The 27637-nt window shown below is 39.8% G+C and overlaps 1 protein-coding gene across 8 annotated transcripts in view; it reads left to right on the top strand.

Annotated features, from left to right (window-relative positions):
• lrba (LPS-responsive vesicle trafficking, beach and anchor containing) overlaps positions 1 to 27637 on the top strand; it is a 266996-nt gene that overhangs the window by 41534 nt on the left and 197825 nt on the right. For 7 of the 8 annotated variants that reach the window (XM_061770952.1, XM_061770956.1, XM_061770953.1 and 4 more), the window contains exons 15-28: positions 161 to 223; positions 399 to 496; positions 587 to 679; positions 1422 to 1530; positions 1635 to 1716; positions 5101 to 5224; positions 5295 to 5487; positions 12141 to 13178; positions 13909 to 14093; positions 16200 to 16353; positions 17479 to 17659; positions 24192 to 24295; positions 24684 to 24791; positions 26970 to 27111. In XM_061770952.1, coding sequence (XP_061626936.1) covers positions 161 to 223; positions 399 to 496; positions 587 to 679; positions 1422 to 1530; positions 1635 to 1716; positions 5101 to 5224; positions 5295 to 5487; positions 12141 to 13178; positions 13909 to 14093; positions 16200 to 16353; positions 17479 to 17659; positions 24192 to 24295; positions 24684 to 24791; positions 26970 to 27111 — 2674 coding nt within the window. The remainder of the gene's footprint in view (positions 1 to 160; positions 224 to 398; positions 497 to 586; positions 680 to 1421; positions 1531 to 1634; positions 1717 to 5100; positions 5225 to 5294; positions 5488 to 12140; positions 13179 to 13908; positions 14094 to 16199; positions 16354 to 17478; positions 17660 to 24191; positions 24296 to 24683; positions 24792 to 26969; positions 27112 to 27637) is intronic. The other variant, XM_061770951.1, reaches the window with a different exon arrangement.

Here is a 27637-nt window from a genome sequence, read left to right as displayed (position 1 = left end):
TTCCTGGGCTTACTCGACCTCTCGCCCACTGTCAACTGAGATAGGTTCCAGCTGACCTGCTATAGAAAATGGATGATTTGTTTTTCCTCTTTACCGTTAACAATTTTTTTTGTTGGCAGAGCACTGGCAATAATGATGATTTATCTCCAATGTTGTTCAGGACCACGGTGTGAAGGAGGACGAGCTCCAGAGCATCCTCAATTATCTCCTCACCATGCACGAGGTGAGTGTACGTAATTACCGCTAGATGGCACCATTGTACTACACCTTCCTCCTTTGGCGTTGCTATGAAAAACACAAGCAAACAAAATCCTGAGTGTGAATATTTGCCTCTAGGTGGCGCATACATATAATAAAATCATAAAATATGAGACATATGACTTATATTTGTCCCGCAGGATGACAACCTCATGGATGTGCTGCAGTTGCTGGTGGCACTGATGTCTGAGCACCCTGGATCCATGGTGCAGGCCTTTGACCAGCGTAACGGAATTCGGTACAGCAGTAATATAACACACAGTTGTGTTAATATTGCCCCTTGATGGCTTAATATGAAATATTCCTTCATTCTTGGTCTTTGTTGCAGTGTGATTTACAAGCTTCTGGCGTCCAAAAGTGAAGGGATAAGAGTGCAGACGCTCAAAGTGTTGGGATACTTCCTCAGACATTTGACACCCAAGTAAGCAAAATGTCTCTCATGATTATATTCAATGTGCAGAACACATTTTACTTGTGAATATACACCATTTCCTCATAAAACCGCCCAGGGCAGCACTCAACTGCAGAGTAACAGGCATCTACTCCAGAGGCCTATATTGTACAAATGCAGTTTAGTAAAACCATTAAATCTTTTTTTCCCCCCAACAAAAAGGGGAGGCAATTGCAGTTTTAATCATAATATATTTTTTTTTCTACAAATAGAGGGGAGGTCCTTACTTGTTCAATGCATTAAAAAAAATCAAATATATTTTATTCCACAAAGTTTGGAAAGCCTTTAATTGTACAAATGCAGATTTATTTAAAAAATATATTCTTTTTTTTTTTCAATAAATGACGAGGAGGCTACAATTGTACAATGTGTTTTTATATCAATTTCCCCCCCTCCCCCAAATGGGCGTGAGGTCTTTGTTTATACTAGTAGTTTTAGTACGATTGTCATGATATATTTTTTCCCAAAATTGGTGGAAGGCCTCAGTAGGTACAAGTGCAATTTTAGCATATATATTTTTTAACCTATTTCCCCATTTCATTAATATACATTTTTCATTGATATATTTACTTTGAATTCATAATGACAATTGAATATTGAAAATTTGCTTTAATTTCTATATTTATTGTTTTATTAGAAAATAATAGTTATGCAGTTTTTCTGATTATTGCTGTGGATTTCTCCCTGGTTTTTAAACTGTTGTTCTGATCAGGAGGAAGTCTGAGGTCATGCAGAGTCATGGTCTCTTTTCCCTGCTCACGGAACGCCTGACGCTCCACTCAGCCCAGTTCTCCATGACCACCTACAACGTGCTCTTTGAGGTCGGCTTACTTTCAAAAAACTATATTATGATATAACACGATAGTGCAATACTATGCATATCAATTTTAGTGTATTGTTATTCATGCCTCCGCTCCCTGTTAAGTTCCTCACCGAGCAGATCTGCACACAAGTGATCCATAAACAGCATCCGGATCCCGACTCCACCGTGAAGATCATCAACCCACGTAAGTGCTTCTCCATAAATCAACGCCTATCTATCTAGCTATCGATCTATCGCTCTATCGATCGTTTGTCTTTTTCAGAAATTATTTTGAATTTTTTTTCCTCACTGCACTGATATTCAGGTTAACGAGGTGCCGTTTCAAATGAGTTAATGGGTTTGACGTCCTGCCAAACGCATGTCACTAGCCATGATGTCCGCGAACTAGACGCCGAGCTGCACTGTGCTTGTTCACGGAGCAGAAGTTTGGCTAGATCGTGATGGTACGGAACTCCTTACGGCTCTGTTCCATACCCAAAATTCTGAATAAAATACCGTAATTTCTCGTGTATAATGTGCACCCATGTATAATACGCACCCCCAAAGTTGACCTCAAAATTCTGGAAAAGCCTTCTACCTATGTATAGTGCATTTTTACAATGCATGATTTTGCTTCTACCCATATGATCAAAACATGAAGTATTATCTGCATTTTGTTAGTTTCTTTAAAATAATTATTCTGACGTTAAGCACTTTATTTAAACACGTAATCCTTTTATTTTTATTTACTTGCTCTTATTTTGCAATTCACACCCCGACTTTTATTTAGTAAATGAAAAAACACACAGTTGTTCTCATATGTTTGATTACCCATGCAGAATTTGTAAGATGGGTACAATTCTTTAAAGAAAAGATGGACCAGGCGAAACACACTTAATTTTATTTAAATGGGATTCAAATTAAACGGTCAAGCATTTCAGAAAAGCATTATCATTAAACAAAACATAACCATAAAGAAATTAATGATGGTTGTTCATTCATCAGTCATATTAAAAACAAAACAACAACTGTATTTTACAAATTCTGCCAGGGTATGTAAACTTATGAGCATAACTGTACATATATGCAGTCATATGTACCCCTGTCCTATTGGAATGAAAGTGTAGGTTATACCTTTTTTATAACCACTAGGTGGCGGTGGCATTTTGGAATTAAAGTGTACAGCTTTTTCATAACCACTAGATGGCGGCATACATTTATAAAATGTGAAAGTTTTTCCCATTTTCCCCTTTACCTATGTATAATGCGCACTATTAACTTTTGACAATTGTTTTGGGGAAACAATGCGCATTATACACGAGAAATTACGGTACATGTACTATTTACCCTCTAATTGTTCTGTAATGGTGCCTAATAACAAGCTCCCTTAGCCCCTTTTTATGCCTATAAAAGTCACACTTTTTCCATCTTTATGTCACTATGTTGTTATGAAAATACCACCATGGAATGGACGACTGAGTCAAACTGGCCCAGGACTCTATCAAAAACCAAGGACCCTCTTGTATTCTGTTATGGCTCTGGTTGACTTTTTTTGTTTTGCGGGATCACCCCTCTTTCGTATTTCTACACAGGAACACATGCAGTCAGTCAGTACATTTTTTTCAAAAAGGCTCTGGCACGCGCTCAAGCGAATGTCTTTAATGTGACAAAGTTCAGCTGCAGTCCCACGCTGATGATGTGCAGCCACGGCTGCGTTAAAAAGCGTCCCAGCCGGGCCAGATCACTTTGTACGAGCGGCGGTTTGCTTCTCTTTTTTCCTTTTCCCTCTCTGCGCCTTTTCTTGATTTTAATCTGTGACAAAGTCTCAAAACGGCTCTCTGATTGCAGTCTTTAGGAACGTCAGAGCCAATCAAACTGCGCCGAGGAAGCGCTGTTTCCCTCAAATTAACTTGGAAAAACAAGACGGAGGGAATACGCCATGCGTCCTCTTGCCAGGGTAATTTTCTGGCGGTGAAGGTTCAGCGATTCATAATTTGCGCGATTTAAGGCGTAGAAATGACGCTGGAGCTACGGGGGAGACGGTTAACGCCAAGGTCTAAAGAGACCATTGTAACCCTAAACCCAACAACTAACTTTGTCTTGGTAATTCATCGAAACTGACCAAACCTTCCACAAGGCCCAAGCGATACCTAATGCATTACTGTAAGATAGCCATCTGTACATTCAATATTCTCTTCTGTATGCCCATTTTTCAGAGTTTGGATTGTTTGTGACTGAATGATTTGTACGTTATGTCCAATCTAGTTCTGACAATTGATATAAAAAGTCTACACAGCCATGATCAAATGCCAGGTTTTTGTGATGTAAAAGAATGAGATGAAGATAATTTCAAAACTTTTTCCATCATTAATGTGACCCAAAAATTCTGCAGCTCAAGAAATTCTGCATCTTTTAGAGAGGGAAGTAAAAACAGACAACTGAGATGATGTGGTTGCACAAGTGTACACACCCTCTTTTAACTGAGGATATAGCCGTGTTCAGAGTTAACCAGTCACATTCAAACACCTGTAAAATGGGTGTCAGCACACAACTTCCAAGGTTTAAAAGTTCAGATGTTCTAGTAGGGTTTTCCTGATATTTCTGTAGTCACATCAACAGCACAAGGCATAGTCCGCAGAGAGGTTCTACAGCATCAGAGTTGTGGAAAAAAGTTTTTCAATTATTTATCTTGGTCTTATTTTTTACGCCAAACAATCACGTTTAGTATGTGGTCATATGGTCAAAGTTTTGTTCACAATGGTTACAGTAAGAGTAAGTTAAACAAATTCTCCTATAAATGAAAGGTTCTCTAATTTTTTTTTAAATCTATGATTTACATGTTGTAAAATTCAGACTTTTTTTCAAGAGAAATGACACACATTCAGAAATTTTTTTTTTAGAGAAAAATTATATTATCTGATAATATGATGTGATTCTTGTATTAATGTGACTTTATTACTTCAATGTAATATTTGGACTTTGTCACGAGAAATAAAAAAACATTTTATTTTGTATATGTTCATGTATCAATCCTGTAATATTCAACTTTGTTCAAGAAAAGAATGAGTGCAATTTTATACTCGTTATATTCTGATTTTCTTAACTGCCCCAATAAGATTATAGATATATATATATATATTTAAAAAATGACTTCAATCATAATGTTACGACGAAAAAATATACACCTCCACCTTAAATTTGTAAAATTATTTTCGCTAAAAACAAATATTGGATACCATTTTATTCCTGTAATATTCAAGACTTTTATCAAAAAATAACTTTAATCTTGTAATATGCAGACTTTTCAAGAAAAAAAATACAATTTCATCATTTACTTTTTGCATGATAAAACATTTTTTGACTTTCATCACATTATATTACGAATATTATCGCAAAAATGCAACTTCCAAATTTCTCAACAAAGTAAACTCAAATTTAATGTAATATGACTTTTTTTCATGAGAAATATAAACGTTTTCTCGAGAAATACAATTTTATTCCTATAATATTCAGATTTTTCTTCATAGAAAGTCTTTTCCTTTTTTGTCTTTAAGAACGTTTGAAAAACATATTTATGTATATTTTTCAGAGATCCTGAAGGTTATTGCCGCCTTGCTGAAGAACTCCCCGCTGTCGCCAGAGAGCATGGAGGTGCGCAAGGTTTTCTTGTCAGACATGATCAAGCTGTTCAACAACAGCCGAGAGAACCGCAGGTAACACACACACACACGCACGCGCGCGCACACACACGCACGCACTTACTAACGCTGTTTCTCTCCCAAGGAGTCTGCTGCAGTGCTCCGTGTGGCAGGACTGGATGCTGTCGCTGTCCTTCATCAGCCCGCGCAACAGCGAGGAGCAGAAAGTCACCGAGATGGTGTATGCTGTCTTCCGCATCCTGCTCTACCATGCCGTCAAGTACGAGTGGGGCGGCTGGCGCGTCTGGGTGGACACCCTGTCCATCACCCACGCCAAGGTCAGAGAGCTAATTATGGCCCTCACACACATACACACACCAGCGCAGGTTAGATAGACACTGCTTTATTGATCAATCATGTCATCTTTTTCATTATTTTTTCCACCAAGGAGGGTTTGTTTACCCGTCTACGATTTTTCATGCATCAACCTGTATTTTCCAAGGACACCCCCATTAAATGTTCGTGACAACATTCATTAACATCATACATTAATGAAAACAAAATATATGGGCCAAAAAAAATTCTAAAATTACTTCTAATGTAAATTAATTACACCAAACAATTGCTCTAAATTTAAAACAAATCTTGGGCCCCAAAAAATACAAATCCAGGCTCACAAAACAAAGTAAAATTAAAATGAGTAACCCCCGCGATAAACCAAGGGACTACTGTATGTTAGGGTGGAAAATATGGGGACAAAATGTACACCCTAAATCTAGTACTTTGGCAGGCTCATCCTTGCAGCCTCACACATCTTCCATTGGATTTAGGTCTGGTTTCTAGCCTTCACATCAACTGTAATATACATCATGTAATTTACACCAAGAAATAAGCACACCTTCCATCCTGACTGAAAATGTCTCATTAGATTAACACTAAAACCAAAATGGCAATACGAGCAGTCACTCAGCTTCTCTCGGCTCTTTATTTACATATAGAATACCTTTCATTCACAGATGAAAATAAACCGCTGGCACTTCTTATTTGCAAAAAGCGCAGTTTAGCGCTTGAAGAAAGTCATTGTGGCTATCGCATTACGCTCGTCTGTTCCAACACTGCGAAGTAACAGTGGGACAGTATGGGATTGTGGTCTGGGCGGGTGGGGGGAATTAAAAGCCCCGCGAGAGTGAAGAGTGAGTTAAAGATGTGCTTGTGATGTGAGGCACCCCCTTGACACAGTGTGGGTGCAGGGAGTGTAGGTAACCTGTAGGGGGCACAGGCATGCTGTGTGCATGCGAGTGAGTGCCTCCAAACAGCCTCTGGACCAAAATCAATTGAGAGTATGATGGAATGCATGCACAAGTGACTCTTGTCTTACGTCTATGTAACTTTAATTATATTTAAACTGTATCATTCAGCGACTTTAAAAAATGCATCGTGTATTATTTGTAATTATTTGCATTTTTAAAGTATTTTAAAAAATATTTTATTTTTGGCATTTATTTTCAATTTATAAATTTATTGCTTTAAATTACACTTTTATCTTTAATGTAACCTTTTTGTTACATTCATATTTTTCTAATGTTATAATGAAATGATAAATTTTTGATTTTATATACTTTAAAGAATGGATATGTACAACCATGACAAAATTAAATTTAAAAGTATTTTTTATTACATATAATTATAAGTACCTATTTTTTGTTTTCAAACATTACAAAATAGTTTTGTATTTTATATAATTGACATTATTATATATCTTATACCTCACAATTGATTGGGTGGAAGAATGGTTCCACTGCTTTACAGTGAGCTGCGTGGCGTCCCAAGTCTAAGTCACCAAATATTGTTCTTTGCTTTACAAGACTACTAAGAGAGAGTGTGTATAACAAAATTGTGTATGTCTTTTGTTTTTACATGGTCATGCAGCTACACCATGTCACAGTCATATGTTATTCACTGGGAAATTAAGTAAACGTGTCAGCAGTGTTAAAATTTCAGGAAAACCTTTATTCAGAACATCACTTAAATTTAAAGGTTTTTTTTCTCTGCACATAACACACTCCTCCATAAAGTTTAATGGAGTTTCTTTTTTTTTTGCGTAATCTTACTAACTGACTAAAAGCAACAACAAAAACAACAAAAAGGCTATAAAAACACAAGCCCTGTGTGTAGCATTTGTAAGATTCTGCTCTACACACACACACTTACAAGTGCTCTGACTCACCACAAAAGATACATGCATGTGCTATAAAAAAAGCCCAAGAAACTCAATTGCAATTTTATTGTCCCGTTTGATAGATTTCCTGCCACCTTTGTAGCGCTAGAGCTGTTTGTCACTGTTGCTCTCTCCTCCCACTGCTGCAGGGCTCTGTGTTTGTGTGTGTGTGTGTGTGTGTGTGTGCGTGTCTTTGAAAATGAGTCGCCAGGCGCGCGTTCTCGCCTATTCCCTCTCGAGGAAGCCCTTCTCTTATCCAAGCCCATTGAATATTCATTGGAGTGGCGCGCGACCCGTTGGAGGAGCGAGGCCTCATAAATAAGAGCAATCCTCACGAGAGCATAGACGCATTCGCAAATATGTTCCCACTTCATGATTTAGTTTCTGTAGTGTCAAACACGGTAAAAATTGGAGAAGACGCATCATGAGGTGTGTTTACCACGAGCCTCTTTTGTTCTGGTACTGTAAACCCCTGCGTATTTGCAGTTCACCAGTCTTGAGTTTGTCTGTTTGCTTTTTTTATTTTTTTTATTGTTTTTTAATAAAGATATCATCTGTTGTTTACTGAAAAATTCACCTATTTCTGTTTCGGGGATATTTTTGCACTCTTGATTGATTGATTGAGTTCTTTTATTTCAAACAAACAACAAGAAAAAACAACAAAACAGACCAAATTAAAGTCATATATCAGGTTAAATTGTACATATTAGTAAAGGTGTAGGAAGAACTAAAAACGTGTTTAGTCCTAGCCCTATCTCTACTTTTCATGTCAAGTCCTAGCCCTATCTCTACTATTCGTGTCAAGGAAGTACAATATGTTGAAGTGGTTATGGTTATTGTTTTAAGTACTCGTCACTTTAAACCGCATACACTCCTTGAAGTCTCAGTGCCCTTTGCACAATGGTCATTGCACCGGACTATTGCGATATTAGCCATTCGAACTGAGGACTCTGCATCTTTTTGCACAATTGTTGTTTGTTGTTGTTTTTTGTCAATGTCTTTATGTCTCCAAAGTGTTCTGTAAATTGACTGTCTGTTGTACTAGAGCGGCTCCAACTACCGGAGACAAATTCCTTGTGTGTTTTGGACATACTTGGCAAATAAAGATGATTCTGATTCTGAAGATCTTTAGCTCAGGAAGGAGCTAAGTTTAATTCGAATTGTTAGCACAAGTTCCAGAGAGTCTTCACTGCGTGTCTGTTTTTGCTCGACTGAGCCACTGTATTTATTTTTAAGGGGAATGTTGGAAGATTAATTTGTATTGATTTGTTGGGAACATAGTTTGTGGTTTAAATACAATTTAAGATGTTAATTTAGGCAATTCTTAAAGGGGAGCTCGTCCGTATGTCCATCCATCCGGTGGCAGCAGGGAATGCAATATTAATGAGCGTCCCATGTTTTGACTAGCGCTGGGACATACAACGTATTCTTGAAAGGAAAAAAAAAAAATCCCCTTTATCATTTTGGGGGGTGTGTCAGTTTCTTTTATTTTTGTGTTGTGTGTGTTACGATTATTGCATCTCTCCTGATTGATTATCCTGTCTTGTGGGGCATGTTAGGGGTATCTTTTTCCTCCCCAATCTTCTCGGAAAGTGGTTGGGGCAAATGATTGTTAATTGGCTCTGACCACAGACTTTGTGATTGTGACGTGAAACGGAAAAATAGCCAATAAAAGAGGATACACGCCTACCAGGAATCAGGTAAAATTTGAGAATTATTCTCCCCTTGCGATTGAAGTCAGCAAAGTTCACATTATCGGATATTGCTGAAAGATTATCCTGTGGTGTAGGGTATGTAAAGAGTGGAAAAAAATAAATAAATAATAATTGGGAAAAAATCTGCGGATTCATGGTTCATTCTGAACCACGAGTATGCGGGGGTCCACTGTACATGCAGACTTTTCTGTCATTCCGATTGAAGATCTCTGGTGAACTGTTAACATGTGACATGTTCTATTCTTTGGTGGATTAATGTGCACTACATCAGAATCATCTTTATTTGCCAAGTATGTTCAAAAAACCCAAGGAATTTGTCTCCGGTAGTTGGAGCCGCTCTAGTACGACAACAGACTTTTGAGACATAAAGACATTGACAAAAAAAACAGTCACAGTCAATTTACTTCTGATCGGTTTGGCAAAAGGAATATTCCACCCCTGTGAAACTGAACGAAATTCCATTAGGATTTGGAATTTATGTTTATTCCGAGGTCTTTATATAGAACATTTTCATTTGGTTTGGGCTTCTAGACCGATTATAATCAGAATAGAAGACTCCATGTAACCCCCCCCCCCCCCCCTATTGCAAACTGAATCAAACCAAACGACTTAGTAGAAATGCAGCCCTGACCTCCGCTGTACACTCAGAACGTTTTACTTAACACATTTAAATATTGGATCGTAGTGTCATCTTGAATGAAATTGTCTTGATACGACAATGTATTCAATGCTGCCTGGACCATCTATTGTATCGTATCGTATCATACCATACCAAACCGGATCGCACTGCTTAGTGAAAGGAAGCACACTGCGAAGTGGAAATGAGGCCCAGTAGGTAGTGTTTCAGTCTCTTATTGCATTAGATTGTGTCGCACCGTGTAGTCTGGTATACCCCCGGTCTCCTTTTTGTCTCGTTAGAACAGTTGTTCAATGCTGTGTTTTTTTGCAGTCACCCTATTTTGAAGTGCGAAAACAGACAACCCCAACACCATTGGAGTCCAGCATCTTCATGTACTGATATTATGTCACACTCCGCTCTGCCGCATCATTTCCACAGCACCTGGAATGCAGCCTTTTAATTGTGAGAACTGCTTTACGTCCAATTAAGGCCAAACTAATTGCGTGGCGGCTCTGAAAACCGGGAGAAAACGATGGAGAGTGGTGGGGGCGGTTGGCTTGAACCACAACTGCTGCTGCACTCTGGAGGAAGCTATGGATTACCAGTCACTGCTTCCCACTACAGAAGATTAATGAGCAGCCGTGTAGCGGGCTAATTTAGAACAATAACGCCTAATTAATTACAAACAATCAGCCTCGCTTTCTTCCCAGCTTTACTTTCTTCTCATGCAATTACTCACTTCTCTCTACTCCTCTGGTTCCGGGTTTATTCATTTTTATTTCTTAGCCCTCCACCCCTCTCTTATTCCCTGCTGTCCAAATAGCCTCTGGTTAAGAAAAAAAAAAAAAAAAAAAAGCTGCAAACTGGGTCTAGTTTCACTTAGAACTCCCCTTTCCACCACCATCTTTGACTTTCTGTCCTGCAGGCCCAGTGATTAATGCGAGGTCTTGAATTAGGCGTGGGAGGATTTGCCAATGCCGGACACGCACTCGGCACAGCTCACAGATGTGCGCTAATAGCATCTGCCGCTAATCTATGACCGCTTACAAGTGTGGCTTCTTCCGAAAATGCCACCGCCAACCATTGTGGTTATGGACGAACAGTCTGGTCCATCCAGTGCTATCTGATGCTAGCCAGACTGATAGGGGTTAATAGGTCTTAAGTAGCTGGACGTACAAGAGAGGGGAAAAGGTTGCATCAGGTCAGGATTTCATTGTCTTAAGCCATAGTTCCACCAAGGCGGTATGATACTGATCCGAACTGAATCAACCTCCGATGTGGAAATGAGAATTGCCACTGTACTAAGAACATTTTAGTTATCCAGCCATCCATTTTCTGAGCCGCTTCTCCTCACTAGGGTCGCAGGCGTGCTGGAGCCTATCCCAGCTATCATCGGGCAGGTGGCGGGGTACACCCTGAACTGGTTGCCAGCCCATCGCAGGGCACATACAAACAAACAACCATTCACACTCACATTCACACCTACGGGCAATTTTGAGTCTCCAATTAATGCATGTTTTTGGGATGTGGGAGGAAACCGGAGTGCCCGGAGAAAACCCACACAGGCACGGGGAGAACATGCAAACTCCACACAGGCGGGGCCGGGGATTGAACCCCGGTCCTCAGAACTGTGAGGCTGACGCTCTAACCAGTCGCCCACCGTGCCGCCACATTTTAGTTAACACATTCAAATTAATATTGCAGCATACCCTTAATTTACGCCACAGCATTTTGAAGTGTTGTGCACCTATCTATCCTATCATATCTTATTGTCTTATTTTATCGTAACATTGTTTCGTAATCATATCTCTTTGCATTGTTTTGCATCATTTCGCATTGTTCAGTTTGTCGTCTTATGGATTTTTGTAATGGCGCTATAACTAAAAAACAAACAGTCGTACAGTAGTAATCCCATAAAACAGGATATGATACAATGAGTGAAGTATACAGAAGAATCCAGTGAGGAAAATAAAGAATAAGATATGATGCGGTATGATGATATTTTCTTCGTGATACTGCATGATATGATGCAACATGATACGATATGAAAGATGGATAGAGTAAATAATCCTGTGAGGGAAATTAAGGATACAGCGTTTTGTGATAAAGTAGTATGCAATGTGACATTAATTTCAATGTATAGACTAAAACATTCTGAATATACAGAGGAAACTGAGGACTCATTTTCCACAAAGCCGTCTGGTTTGGTTTGGTCCGTACGCTTCATTTCAGTGCAACATAATACAACATGATGCGATCTGATGTGATGCGGTGGGAATAGATACAAAGTGACATTAATTTATCTTTATTAACTCAAATATAATAGAGGAAGTTAAGGCCTCATTTCCACTACGCAGTGTGGTTTGGTTTTGGTTCGATGCGATACGATGTGACATGATACAACATAAGATTCTATGCAATATGTTTCTGTTTTTGCAGGTCACCTTCGAGCAGCACAAGGAGCACCTGTCCCACATGTTTCGCCAGTACCAACGCCAGGAATCCGCCAGTTCTCTCTGCACCATCAGAACCGTCTCCGGAGTTAGCCAGAGCTCTGAGACCGCCGACTGTACCAATGGCCCCCCCTCTACTGTCATAAAGCTCACGGTGGATGAACCCTTCGCTGACACATCTGATCCGCTGAAGGCGTCCATCACCGTGTCCCAAGAGGTGGTGGAGGATGAGCAGAGACTGGCTGAGGAGGCTTCTGAAGAAGATGCTTGGATTCAAACCAAAAACCTAGAAGAACAGTGTGGAAAAACAAGCCAGCAGGAACCAGTAATTGAGACTGAGAAGGCAGATCATTTACCAGAGCCACCTCAGATTGAAGCTCCTGTAACAGTTGAGGGAGAAGTTGCTAAAGACAAAGACTCTACGAAGGAAGGAACTGCCGAAGAGGAGCCCAAGAACGACCATCCGTCTCCCGAGTTGGCAGCCCCTCTGGACAACAGCTTGCTTGGTGGTGCCTCAGTCTTCAACAAAGACTTGGTGGACGTGTCCTCCGTCAGCGACCCCGTTGACTACAGCCAAGAAGAGTTGTTGTATGCCTCTGCTGCAACTGAAGAGGATGCAGTGGAAAAAAACGGAGGCCATGACATGAAGCAGGAAGTTTGTGAGATGCTGGAAGTTGCTTTAGAAGAAAACAATGAAGAAACCGGAGATAAACTGGTGTCTGAGAGTATGGAGACCCCAGCACCTGACACCCCTGAACAAAATGTGATAGACCCACCAAAAGAGGAACCCGCGATGCCAGACCAGCAGCCCACGGCATCCTCTACAGAGCAGCATACTCTGGAAGGGTCAGACTCCATCTCACTGAGTCAAGATACAGCCACCACCAGGGAAGAATCCCTTCCTGGTGGCCCAGGTCGAAGCGTCGCTGGCCAGAAGACTAAAGAGATCAAAATAGCCCGACTGGATGTGGCCAATGTAGCTTTAGATACGGAGAGGCTGGAACTGAAGGAGGCACACTCAACAGTATGTATCTTTTTAGTCAGGTTTTAATTAGAGGAGACCTATTAAGCCACTCTTTCATAATTTAAAACAGAAATTAAATCCACAAATCTTTTGTGGTATTATTGGAAACTTGTACCCTCCACACAGCAGACGCCCGTAAATATTTGAGTATTTTCGCAGGTGGATCCAGCACTTCATCACCAAGTCGCCCAATTATCATTTTATTAAAATTCTAGGGCGTTGCGACGAAGCGAGGGCTGCTCAGTGTTGCAATCTTGGCAATATTGTTGCTATTATTAGCGTCTTCGCTGACTCCTTCAAAAAAAGTGTCTAGCAACAAATCTAGCCGCCCCAGAGCTGATGTTCACAACTCTGTGTTCAGACTGAAAATGAATGGCGCTTACGCAAAGCCACCACTGGCCAATTTAACCATATCCCATTCCCAGTAAAGGAAGTGCACACAAAGATTCCATTGTATTTTAACTGGCAGAGGCAGCAATTCATCACCCGGCCGCCGAACCACACTTTGTCAATAAGGGTAGCGGATCAGTCCATATGTCGCATGCAGGGGCCTAACACAAATACGCCCTCTCCCACGTGGATCTGCACTCGGCCCAGCTGCCAAATCATTGGCAGAGAAAGTTTGTGTAAAATGGGGTTATGTAAATGAGCCCAATTATTTATATACAAGCAATTAAAAAGTCAACCTTTAAACTGTATCTCTCACATAATGTCATTGTGGTGTCTATAGGAGACAAGCCAAACGGCGACGACAGCAGCCGGTGGGGCCTCCTCGGAGCAGTCCAAAGAGAGCGGAACCTCGGTGCCGCGTTCCACCATGTTCCGCATCCCTGAGTTCCGCTGGTCCCACATGCATCAGCGCCTCCTCACAGACTTGCTCTTTGCCATCGAGACGGACGTGCAAGCGTGGAGGAGGTAGGCTCGGCTTCTTCCCTTGACTTAAAAAAATAAAAAAATAAAAATAAATAAATGAGTAAGTTTTGTGTTTGTGAAAGTAATTACATTTGATTGCATAAAAAAGCCATAGAAATATGACCACTTGATTTTTGAATATGTTGTTTTGCGACATCATGCTGCTTCTGGTCTTTCACTTTGTATACAATACTCTGACATTATTTGAAACCCAACCCTTGTCTCAAACTGGAACCAAGGCTCAAAACCCTCATTTTAAACTTGGAACCCTAATTGGAAAAACTAATTCATGTCAGAAAGTGGAACCCGGGCTTGAAACCCTAATTTCAACCCCTAACCCTAGTCTGAAACTAGAACTCAGGATTGATACCCTAACTTGAAACGCCACCCCTTGTCTGAAAGTAGAACTGAGGCTTGAAACCCTAACTTGAAACTAGACTTTACACCGATCTGATCGGCCTGGTCGGTATCGGCCGATATTTAGCATTTTATGCTGATTAGCTGATCGGCTTTGTCATAATTCCCCGATCCGATCAGTAACGTCATTGATCGGCTCCGCAAAAGACGTTTACTCCGTGTCGCCATTGTGTACAGTATATTTGAAACCCAAAGCTAGTTTATTTTTAGCCTTGTTGCGTGTCTTTTGACGTAATACTGTAAATATCTGACCACCGATAGTTATTTTATATTAAAAAAACAAAAAACATGTCGGCGGTGTGGGACAGACAAGACGTCTGAGACAGACAACACGTAATGCGTGGATCAGACTACAAGGCAGACTACAATACAAGATTTTATTGCAGACTACTCCAATAAAATCTTGTATTCCGATACCACCGCATCCCATTTTTTTACGATCATTGGGCTTTATCTTGTCAAATCATAAACGCGACCGGATACACTCGTTACCATGGCGACGACAACGAGTGGATCGTGCCGACTGTATTATAAGAACAAAATGGGGGAAAAACTTGCGTTGGTGGTCACCGGTGCTTGGGAGAAGATGCTCGTTTAAGGCTTGCTTGAGGTATGTTCAAGTACTTTTAATACGATACGGCTCGCAAGCAAGCAACAAAACGTTATGTACCCTAGCAAGCTACTGCTAGTACTAACGGTTGTACCGGCGTTCTGTCGAATCATGCTCTGTTTCGGTGTGGGTGAAGTAATATAATTACAATAAAGTAATTTAATTACAGTAAGTTAGCACCCATTATTTATATCATGTTGTAATGTTGGTTTGACCTGCCTCACAGGCATAAATAGATGTACAAAGATACCTTATTTATTGTAAGTATATTTTTTGAGCAATTAAGTATATACAGTAAATGAACAGGTCATTTAAATAGACACATTGCTCCGTCTTGTGATCGGTTATCGTTTTTTTAAAGTGATCGGCCCCCAAAATCCTGATCGTGTAAAGCCCACTTGAAACCTGAATCCAGGTATGAAGCCCTAAATTGTAACCCTTGTTTGAAAGCCTAATTCTCATTTGAAACACTACTTTGAAACCCTATGTCGGACTTGAAACTGTAATTTGAAACCCTAACCGTTGTTTGTAAACCTAATCCTGTCTTTAAACTCTACTCTGAAACCCTAATCCAACCTTGAAACCATAATTTCAAAGCCTAACCCCTGTCTGATGCTGGAACCTAGTACTGAAACCCTAATTTGAAAATCTTAACTTTAAACCCTAACATTTGTTTGACTTTGAAACCCTTGTTTCAAAACCTAACCTTTACATGAAACTAGACTTTGAAACCCTATGCCTGACTTGAAACTAATTTGAAACCATAACCTTTGTTTGAAACCCCAATCCAGTCTTGGAACCCCGATTTGAAATCCTAAATTGAAACCCAATGCCTGACTTAAAACAGTAAATTGGAACCCTAGCCATTGTTTGAAAACCTAACACTGGCTTTAAACTCTACTTTAAAACGCTAATCCAGCCTGGAATCCCTAATTTGAAATCCTAAACCTTGTCTGAAGGGCTTAAACCCTGTCTTGAAACCCAAACCTTTGTTTGAATGTGGTACTCAGGCTTGAAAGGCTAACTTAAAACCTTAACCCTTGTCTGAAACTGGAATTTGGTGTATTTTTCTGTCTATTCAGCCACTCCACCAAGACGGTCCTGGACTTCGTGAATAGCAGTGACAATATGGTGTTTGTGCACAACAGTGTGCACCTCATCTCGCAGGTGGTGGACAACTTGGTCATGGCATGTGGCGGCATCCTCCCACTGCTCTCCGCTGCCACCTCCTCCTCTGTAAGACAAACACAGGAAGTTATCTATCTGCATTGACCTTTTGCCAATCGTGTTAGCCCGCCGTTAGCTGCTCCTTAACATGGTTATCTTTTTTTTAATTTTTATTTATTTTGTGTGTGTCGTCTGACCTCCTCTCTTTTATGGGATGCTGTGCTTCTGTGTGACCCGGGAAAACTGATTTATTGTTGTTTCTAACTACATTTACAACAACGTCAATGTCAAAATACAGACTGGTGCGTTCTCCGCTTGCACTATTAAGAGCCTCGCCTCAAATGGACGCCGTCAGGAAGTAGGACCGTTGATTGAACTTCACTGTTGAAATTAAACATAACACCAATTTGTACTGTTTGTTATATTTATTCAATTAAATTTAATTGTATTCCTCGCTTTTGATTCATGTAGTAAATATTTGTTGATTTAAATAAAATAAAATTACATGTAATGTCACCAATTTATTTAATTACTATTTTTTTTTACTGTTCAACTATTGTATTAAATTGAATTACCTTATACATGTCTTAAAGCATTTAATTTATATGGAGGAAAATATATTTTTGGACTTATTGTTAAATTAAATTAAATCAAATGTTAACAATTTCATCTAACCCATTTTTGATTAATGTAGCTAAAATTGGATGAACAGTTTTATTTAAATAGTTTTTGATCATTAAATTCAATTCAGATTTTTAAATGTATCAAAGAATTTTAAATGTATCAAATAATTGTCCCCTTATTTTTTAAAATTAATCTAGCAGATGTCAACTATCAAATTCAATCATTTAAATTACTAATCCTTTATGACAGTAGCAGAGATTTCTTGCCTTGAATAGACCAAAAACCTAGAAGAATGTATAATGAAAACTCAATTGTGAGAGATGTTTTTTTTAGTATTTTTTAAAGGTTCATTAAATAATAAAAAAATACATATTTTACAAATAATATAAATAATTGAATTAACAAATACAAAAATACAATGGAAAATATGCTACTTACTTTATTTTCTTCCCGCTGAACAGATGCCACCCTCCCACCCGCTGTTGAATATAGCCACTGTTTACAATGGTCATTTTAGTTTGTAAATACATTGGATTACCTCTTATCTGTGGTGTCTGTTTTTGCCTCCAGCATGAGCTCGAGAACATCGAGCCTTCTCAGGGCCTGACGCTTGACGCCTCCGTGGCCTTCCTGCAGCGCCTCGTCAACCTCATGGACATTCTAGTCTTCGCCAGCTCGCTCAACTTCGCCGAGATCGAGGCAGAGAAAAACATGTCGTCGGGCGGCATCCTGCGACAGTGCCTCCGTCTTGGTAGCGTCACTCCCTCACATTCAATTTTTTTTTTTTTTTTTTTCTATTTGAAAAATTGCCTTTGTGTGTATTCTCTCTGCTCTCCTTCCCTTGTTATTATAACCCCCATCGCATGGCTATGGTCGTAAAATGGCCGCTACCGTGATGTAGTGATTTAGCCATTATGGCCTCTGCTGTCCTACTGCGCCTACTGCGCTGTGTAGAGTGGAGCCCCCTGGCAATTTTCATACTTCTTATTCCAGACTGTTAAATATGCTTGAGCAACATGCACACAATATATGGACATGCTGACCGGCAACACTAATTTTAGTCCCTAACCCTTGTCCTAAACCTTAATTCAAAACCCTAACCCTGCATTGAAACTAGGGCTGCAACTAACGATTATTTTAATTATCGATTGTGTTATTTTTTGGATGAATTGATAAATCTGATTGAAAACGTTTTTTTAAATTTCCATCCTTTTATTCAAAAGCAGGACATTATTTCAAATTAACAGTGCAGAAAATGCACAAACATAATTTGATTATGATTCAGTTTCCGGTATGTTTGAAAATATCTTATTTTGATGAAACACAAAGATAATAAGTCTGCTTTATCATTATAATAAATTATCATTATAAATAATTATTTACTGCTTTTATTAAAAAGCCCAATGAGGTATGAACCAAGGGTTCACATACTTTTTCCTTGCGCTGTATGTAACATGATATAAAAACATAAAAATAACATGCATTCAAGTTTTTGAAACGTTTTTTGTAAGAAAAATAGCACAGTACAATGTTGTACTTGATAAAAACACAGTTATAACGTAATTACATAGAACATAAAGAATTAAACAGTTTGTGCATCATTGTTTTATGCATTCATTGCGCTGCTCTTTCTGATGTGTGAGACTTGGCCACCAGGGGACAGAATAATACATGCATACGTATTTCCACAAAAGACAGTCACAACTGCTCAGTCAGTTGCAGTAATATTAGTCATTTTTCACAGAGGATAAAGAATATACTGTATGTCTGCGAGTATTATTTTGTTTGTCTACATGTATTGCTGCATGATTTGTGTTTAAATATCCGTTGCTTAAAGCAGGGTTGGCACGGAGTCATGAAACCTCTACTCAATGTGGCTAAACAGTATACAAATCTCCTAGCCATACTTGTGTGTAGTTAGCCACAACATCACGTGTGTTTATGTGGTTAAACCTTTAGCCACACTTAGCCAGTCCTCGTCACTGGGAAGCCGATAAGCTTTAACGATATGGGCACAATTAAAACTACCTAGTTATCAATCAAGAGTAGGGCTGAACGATTTGGGAAAATACTCTTAATTGCAAGGGTCTGTTTTGGTTTCTTTTAAACAAATATTGCGATTTAGCATGCGATTTTTCGGGAGGACGTTTATCTTCAGTATTAATCACTAAACACAAGACATAAATTATTCTATAGTATGACTAACACAACATTGGATATAGCCAACAAGTAAACTCTTTCCTGTAGGTCAGCCCTAAATGTCATTATGAATTGATAGGAAGAAGAAATCTTTATTTTACTATTGAATTGTAAATGAAAAACCTTCAATCACAGTAAAATATTGACTTATTGATTTAAGCTCATGCCTTGTAAAAATGTAATACTATATAATGATGCTCTTGCCAGTAGCAGTGGCACTGCGTTCAGTGTCATCATAAAGTGGAGTGACACGAGTGACGCTTTTCATCACCAAGATGTGCGTATAAAAGCGGTTCATGTGGTAAATTATGTTAAATGTTGATTAATGTTCGTATCAAATACAGTAAAAGTGTTACATTTATTCACTTGTTGGATAATCCTCACAAAGGATCTTAAGGACTTCATTTAGAATTTTCTCAATTCAAACTATTTAGTTGAACATAATGTTCTAAATATTTGGTAAATATTAGTAGGCTAACTTTAGCTGTCAGATAATTGGAACATATTTCAAAAGCAGGACAAATTGGTCTAGATTTCATAAGGAGGGGATGTGGCGACTATGCTTGCCTTGGGCCCGCAAATGACTAGCTATGACGAGCCCAGCTTCAAGCCAGCGCCGCCGCTGCTCGGCATGACAACCAAAGTGGACCAGCAGCTCGTGCATTGATGAAGAAGGCAACTAGCTGCGAGAACTAATTTGAATTGCAGGACACATTGTCCAGCGACACTTCAAACGTATGTCACGGTAATAAATACTGTATGTATGCTTCAATTTGGCGACAAGCAACATCGGGTCTTCACCGATGCGCCGTTCCCCGCCGGCGGGAAATCCCGTGAGCCTGACTGCTTAGCCATCAGCGGCTGGACGGCGGGTTGAAGCATTTTACGATATGGGGGAAAAAACTGAACCATTAACACCGTTCACACACGGCAGAAAGAGCGCTGTCACTTTAACTTTTATCAGGAAGGGCTTTTGAGTTTTGACGCAGGCAAGTTTGATTCTCCAACGTGGCAAATTCGCTTCGCCACATTCCGTTTCAATTAGCCATTGGCGAGGGGGCGAACGGGCAGCGCGAATCCTGTTAAAGGGTCATAACACCACAACATTGATGCTAGTTTCGTTAGCCCGTCTGTGGTGTTTTGCACTGTGTATCAGAACTAAACTAGCAGACCTTTGTAAGCCAGTTATGTAGTTTGTTTTAATACACGTTTTTGTTTAATATTTAGTTAGACAGTAAACTTTGACTGGGAGTGGCAGTAAACCGCTTTAAGATTTGTTCAGTTGGCACTTATCTGCCAAACTGCTGCTCGTTGTTAATTTCGCTGCATCCCTAGCTGGTGCTCCTATTTAAAAAAAAAAAAATTTTTTTTACACGCAAGTCAAAGCGAGAAATCGGCCGAGTGATTGCTTGTATCTTGAAAATCTTGCGACTCAGGTCCCCCCTAAAATGAGGTCACGCTGTATGTAGTTAATTTGTGTTTGCTTAAGGCAGTGCAGGATACAATAATCAAAGCTTCTCGAGTGAAAAGTTGTACTTCAAAAACCAACAAGCCACACGGCACTCATGCAGTTCCAGTGTTGGAAAATCAGCGGCCGCGTTTGTTATAAAATGAATATTTGATGAGGTATGTGCTCCCCATTGCAGGCACCTAATCTGATTTGGGGAGCGTGTAACAAGGTTTTAGCGTCTACCAGCCCTCCTTCCCTCCTCCCCTCCATCTTCTTTTTACAAATGGCCGTATGAGAGAGTGGTCCTAATGGAAAAAGCCAGGCCATTTCCAGACGGAATTATTCCCTCCTTCGCTTTCCAAATGGCTGAGATTTGTCAGTTGTCAAGTAGCTGAAGCATTGAGTGGGGGTTGTGGATTACAATAGATGACATTAGATTACAAGTGTGCCACATGTGAAGTGAAGTTGCATCCAGGGTAAGATGTTATTTGCCGCAGCGGCGGGGAAAGGGTCTCGCTGCCGACTCAGCACACGTACGAGGACACGTGTGTGTGTGTGTGTGTGTGTGTGTCTGTGTGTGTGTGTGTGTGTGTGTGGCGCTAGTTGTTTGATTCAAGAGCGCACCTTGCACTGTATGACCTTGGAGCAGACACACTGAACCAGGCTGACACTGTTGGCACCAACTTGTCACACATACACGCCCAGAGGTGGGTAGTAAGGTGTTACGTTTACTCCGTTACATTTACTCAAGTAACGTTTTCCATAAAGCTGTACTTGCCAGAGTACTTTAAATGCACCGTACTTTTTATATTACTTGAGTATTTATGTGAAGAAGGATAGATACTTTTACTCCGTTACAATGATCGACATCCCGTGCGCTACTTTTATTTATCCATTCCTGCACGTGCGCGTCTATTTTTAGACTCCATCTTCGACTTCCGCATAGGGTGCCCGTTGCGCCAATCAGACGACACAAGGCACGCCCGCGTAGCCTTCGCGAGCCAATCAAAATGGCAATTTTTTGGGGGGGAAAATTAAAAACAAACAGCTGCGCGACAGTGTTTACTTTCCAGACTCTGAAAAACAACAGCTTTGTCATGCAGCGCTTAAATTGTGACTGCCCAAACTATTTCAGCCCACTTCTAACTTGAAAACACCTTGCGGTAAGTTGCAGATTTTTCTGTTGTTGTTTTGGCACTGTTAGGGCAAATTTTGCCATATCATATGGTGTTGCACGCGCACACACAATCACTGTCTGGTCAGTAAAAACCTTCTTGACGTCATTTAAGTGAATAAAGCAAATGTTTCTGTAGGGCCCAATGCATGAGTTGTTGTTTTTTGGGCAGTTTAAAATTGAAATGGTGGCAGATGTGTGTCGACTCCAATATATTATTAGTATTTTATTTCATGTTCATGCTCTGATTTATAAAAAAATAATAATAATAAAAAAAATTAAAATTTACTCACAAGTTACTCTTTATTTGAGTAGTTTTTTCATTGAGTACTTTCCTCCTCTTAAGTAAATTTTTGGATCACTATTTTACTTTTACTTTGAGTCATATTATTCTTAGGCTTTACACGATCAGGATTTTTGGGGCCGATCACCGATCAGCGAGTTTAAAAAAACGATAACCGATCCAATCACAAGATGGAGGAATGTGTCTATTTAAATGACCTGTTCATTTACTGTATATACTTGTGTACTTAATTGTTCAAAACATTTTATTTACAATAAATGTATCTTTGGTCCTCTATTTATGCCAGTGAGGCATAGTGACAGACAGAACAAATGAATGGTCTTCTCTTAGATGGCAGGAAGTAAATACAGTATTTCATTTTTCCACTAATTAAATTACTTTATTGTAATGAAATTACTTCACCCACCGAAACTTTAGAGCATGATTCGACAGAACGGCGGCATGTTTACGTCCAACCTTTCATGCTACCACTAGCTTGCTAGGCTACAAAACATTTTATTGCCTGCTTGTGGACCCTATCGTATTAAAAGTATGTGAACATACCTCAAGCAAGCCTTAAACGAACCCCCTCTCCTGTCCTGAGCACCGGTGACCACCAACACACGTGTTGCCCCATTTTGTTTTTAGAATACAGTCGGCGCGATCCGCTCTTGCTGTCGTCGCCACGGTAACGAGTGTATCCGGTCGCATTTGAGTTGACAAGATAAATCCCAATGATCGTAAAAAACGGAATGTGGTGGTATCGGAATACAAGATTTTATTGCAGTAGTCTGAAAGAGCAAATGTGTCTTGTAGTCTGATTACGTGTTGTCTGTTCCGCACTGCCGAGATGTTTTTTTTTTTTTTTTTTTTCTCTCTTTCTCTCTCTCAATACCTTCGTAGGCTGTCAGATATTTACAGTACTACGTCAAAAGACACTCGACAAGGCTAAAAATAAACTAGTTTTTTTATTCAAATATACTGTGCACACGGTGACGCGGAGTAAATGTCTTTTGCGGAGCCGATCAATGACGTGATTGATCGGATCGGCGAATTATGACATTAAAGCCCATCAGCCGATCAGCAAAAAATGCTAAATATCGGCCGATACCGATCAGCCTGATATAATTGGTGTAAAGTTCAATTATTCTAAAATAACAGTACTCCTACTTGAGTACAATATTTGGCTACTCTACCCACCTCTCTACACGCCTACGCACATTCTTTTCTCTCTCATTGCTGATACGGTTTATTCTTCTACCATTACTTCATTTGCTGCTTCTTCTCAGACTGTCTCACTTTGTATCCAACACATTCTCTGACTACATTTTAAACCCTAATCCTTCTTTGTAACTCAGATTTAAAACACTCATCCTTATTCGATTTTGATTTATATATCTATCTATATTTTTTAAATTATTTTTTTAAGGTTAGCCCCCCAATAAAACATTTTTTAAACAAGAAAAATAGCATTCTACAGTATTGTGCTTTATAAGCTCAAACAGAATATAAAGAATTGAAAAGGTTGTGCATCATCATTTCATGCTTCGTTTCATAGCGCTGCTCCTTCTGGTGTGTGCAATTTGGCCACCAGGGAGCAGTATAATATGTACATATGTAAATACACAAAGAAGACCCTGCTACTGAGTAAGCTGCAGTAATATTTATCATTTTTCACAGAGGATAAAGAATACATGCCTTTTGGTATTGTTATATTGTCTGCATGTGTTGCTACCATTAGTTTTCAGATGCAAGTTGTTTTAAGGTTTATTCAGTGACTACCGTGATATCGATGCTATTTCCACTGACGTTTTAAATGGTGTGTTAGAATTAAGTTAACAGACTTTTGTAAGACAGCGTTATGTGGGTTTGTTAAATACGCAACATGGAATCATCTTTGTTTGGTTTTCCTGTAAAACTCAACTAGGAATTGCAGTAAACAGCTTGAATCAAGCACTTGCCCCCCCCCAGAAAAAAAGAAAGACAAAATTGGCGAAGCGACAACTCGTATCTCTAAAAGTCACTCGTTGGAAATCCTGGCTTGGACTTGAACCTAAATTCAAAACCCCAACTCTTGTTTGACACCATAACCCAGGCTTGAACCCCCTAACTTGAAGCCCCATCCCTCATTTGGTTGTTAATTCTATTTTTTTAAATCATTTCTTCTCTCCTTGTAGTGTGTGCGATGGCGGTGAGAAACTGCCTTGAGTGTCAGCAGGCTCACTTGAAGCACAACAAAGAAGCCAACACAGCCATTCCCGGGAAATCTTTGTCTGCACAGGCAAGTCATACCCAGGGTATCTTGTTCCACTCCTGCTTTTTTATCCACCCTTGTAGTCACTTCCAGACCCAATTGAAGCTCTGCCCTTTCCTCCCCATTGACCACAGACCACCAGGCGTTATTGCATTAGCTCATAGCTTATTGTATTACTCCTCTACCTTTGTCATTGTTGTTTTGTTGATCTGATCCAGCGACTTCCAGTAAAAGTCACGCCATTCTTTCCCTGAACCGCGCCGCCGTGTGTGTTAAAGCTCATTCATAATGCAGCCGGTCTGTAGAAAAGCCATTATGTTAAGGACGCCGTCTTCCCACTGGAAGAAACCTAAGTCCCCTACCTGTATGCATTTGTCTTGTAGAACAAATCAAATGTCTCTTTTGATTGGTGCAGAGTCCTGTGGACGCGGTGACGGGCGGGATGTCTCCTGTGCGTGACTTTGAGCGACTGTTGCAGGACATGGACATCAACCGCCTCAGGGCAATCGTCTTCCGGGATATTGTGAGTTAGGAAAGCACACACACACACACACACACACCACGTTTGACTCTGAAGACGGGTTTCCACCAAGTGGTCCAGTTCAGTTAAGTACGGTTCAGAATCAGAATCATCTTTATTTGCCAAGTATGTCCAAAAAACACACAAGGAATTTGCCTCCGGTAGTTGGAGCCGCTGTAGTACGACAACAGACAGTCAATTGACAGAGAACACTTTTGAGACATAAAGACATTGACAAAAAAAAAAAAAAAAGACAGTCACTGAGCAATAAAGGGTTCCTAGTTATCTGGTAATGCCGGTACATTTTTATTTTTATTTATTTTTTTGACAATTGTGCAAAAAGATGCAGAGTCCTCTAGCACTTAGAGCAGTTCGAATGACTAATATTGCAATAGTCCGGTGCAATGACCATTGTGCAAAGGGCGCTGAGACTTCAAGGAGTGTATGCGGTTTAAAGTGACGAGTAGTGCGATAATCTGGGACAATGTTGATTGTGCAAATGTTGCAGATACTCCTCAGTCAGTCTGCAAATGGAGCAGATGCTACTCTGGCACCCTAACCCTGATTTGAAACCCTAATTTAGAACCACAATCTGGGTTGAAGCCCTAATTTGAGACCCTAGCCCTAGTTTGAAAGATGTCCTGACTTGAAACCCCAATGGAAACCCTAACCTTGACTTGAAATTCTAATTTGAAACGCTCACCCTTGTTCGAAACCCTAAACCTGACTTTAAACCCCAACCTTCAAACTTAACCATGATTTGAAACCCCTAATTGAAACCTTTCCCTTACTTTAAACCCTCTTCTGAAAGCAAAATCTGTCCTCAAACCCTAATTTGAAACCCTAACCCTGAGTTGAAACCCCAAGTTGAAAAATTTACCCTGACTAGAAACCCAAAATTGAAACTTTCCCCTTACTTTTAACCCTCTTTTAAAATCAAAATCTGCTTTCAAACCCTAATTTGAAACCTCAATTTGAAGGTTTTACCGACTTGAAACCCTAATTTGACACCTTCCTTTGGTTGGAAACCCTAATCTCAAACCCTAATCTGTCTTGAAACTGTTATTTGAAGGACGAGCTCTTGTTTGAAACCCTAACCCACACTTAACTGTAATTCAAAGCCCTAATAAAGTTATTTTTAAAACAAAGTTATGTCTCTGTATGGGTTGAACGACTGAAGATGTTTTGTAATCTACTATAATGTGATGAAAGTTGATCTGAAGTCGATTAATTGATGACATTATTTTTTCAGCACAATACAGTGATCCTCAACCTTTTTTATGCCACAGACCGGTTTCACAGCGACGTATTTTGATGGACCACATGTAAACGGATAAAAACCAATGATTAAAAACCCCTAACTCACCATTACGCTAATAGTTGTAATTAGTGGGAGTCCCGCGCATGTTTCTCTTCAACAAGCCGGTTGGTCCAATAAAGCACAGACAACAACTGTGTGCACTGCTAGCAAGAACTTTTTAGAACTTTATTCAAGTTGTTTGCTAGAACACATGCCGAACACACCAACATTTAGACACCACATCGACATCATTTTGACATCGTATCGTGTTGTAAGATGGGACATCGTGTGCAGACTCCAAAAGATTAAGCATTTCTCAGTTTCACAGTTTCTATTTCATGTGTACTTTTATTGTATTTGAGGATAGACTTGCTACCGGTCTCAGTTTTGGTAAAATATTTTCACACGTTTGTAGCATCCATTCAGCCGTATTCACTGCTGTCCTCGGTTACATAGGCTGGCAGTCCTAAAACACAGGGTTGCAGATTAATCGACTTCAAGCTATAATCGTCATTGCGACTGATAAGGTTGATGTCAATTCGTCGATTCAGCCCCTATGCATGTGTTAGCTTCTTAAATGCAAATGCAAATAATGTGAGGCCTAGATATCTTTGGTAATGGTATAATAATGGAGGTACCCAAATGTATTACAACGCCTAAATAAATCCATTCACTCCAAATCCAGCTACTCTCCAAAAACTTCAAATAACTGGAGAATGCACAGTGGGATACAATCGTTTGAAGAGAATTTGAAATTCAACAAAACTTTAATGCTTGGTGTAAAAGGGACTTGAAAGGACTCAAGAGATACTTTTTGGAGAACATACACACATACGCACATGTAAATGCAGATGTTGTTTAGTGTGTTTGTTTTGTTCCAGGAGGACAGTAAGCAGGCTCAGTTCCTGGCTCTGGCTGTGGTCTACTTCATCTCCGTCCTCATGGTGTCCAAGTACCGAGACATCCTGGAGCCCCACAACGACAACAAGCACCCGCAGCGATCGCAGTCGACCAGGAGCGCAGGTATAGGAGGCCCAATTGAAAGCATAATGCAGGGTGGAAACCGGAATATGAAACACTTACCCTTTGTTTGAAACCCTAATCCAGGCTTGAAACCTCCCTTTGAAAGCGTAGATCTGGAACCCAGGCTGGAAACCCTAACTTGAAACACGATTTGAAATCCTAACCCAGGTTGAAAACCCTAATTTGAAACACTTAGCCTTTGTTTGGAACCCAAATCCAGGCTTGAAATCCTCCTATGAAAGTGTAGATCTTGAAACCCTAACCTTTGTTTGAACCCTTAACTCAGGTTTCAAAGCCTAGCTTTAAACCCTAACCTTGACTTGAACCCCTAATTTTGAACTCTTAACCCTTATTTGAAGCCCTAATTTGAAACTCCAATCCTTCTTTGATACCCCATACAGGCAAGAAACCCTTACTTAAAATCCAAACCCATGCTAGAAACCCTGATTTGAATGCTTATCTAGTCCTCTCTTTTATAGGTGACTGCCAAAGATAAACCAAAATGACCAAAACAGAGTACTAGACA

This window comes from Phyllopteryx taeniolatus, chromosome 4, assembly GCF_024500385.1.
Source record: "Phyllopteryx taeniolatus isolate TA_2022b chromosome 4, UOR_Ptae_1.2, whole genome shotgun sequence".
NCBI classification, from domain to species: Eukaryota; Metazoa; Chordata; class Actinopteri; order Syngnathiformes; family Syngnathidae; genus Phyllopteryx; species Phyllopteryx taeniolatus.
The sequence above is the reverse complement of the archived record's forward strand: the minus strand, read 5'-3'. Positions and strand labels throughout refer to the sequence as shown.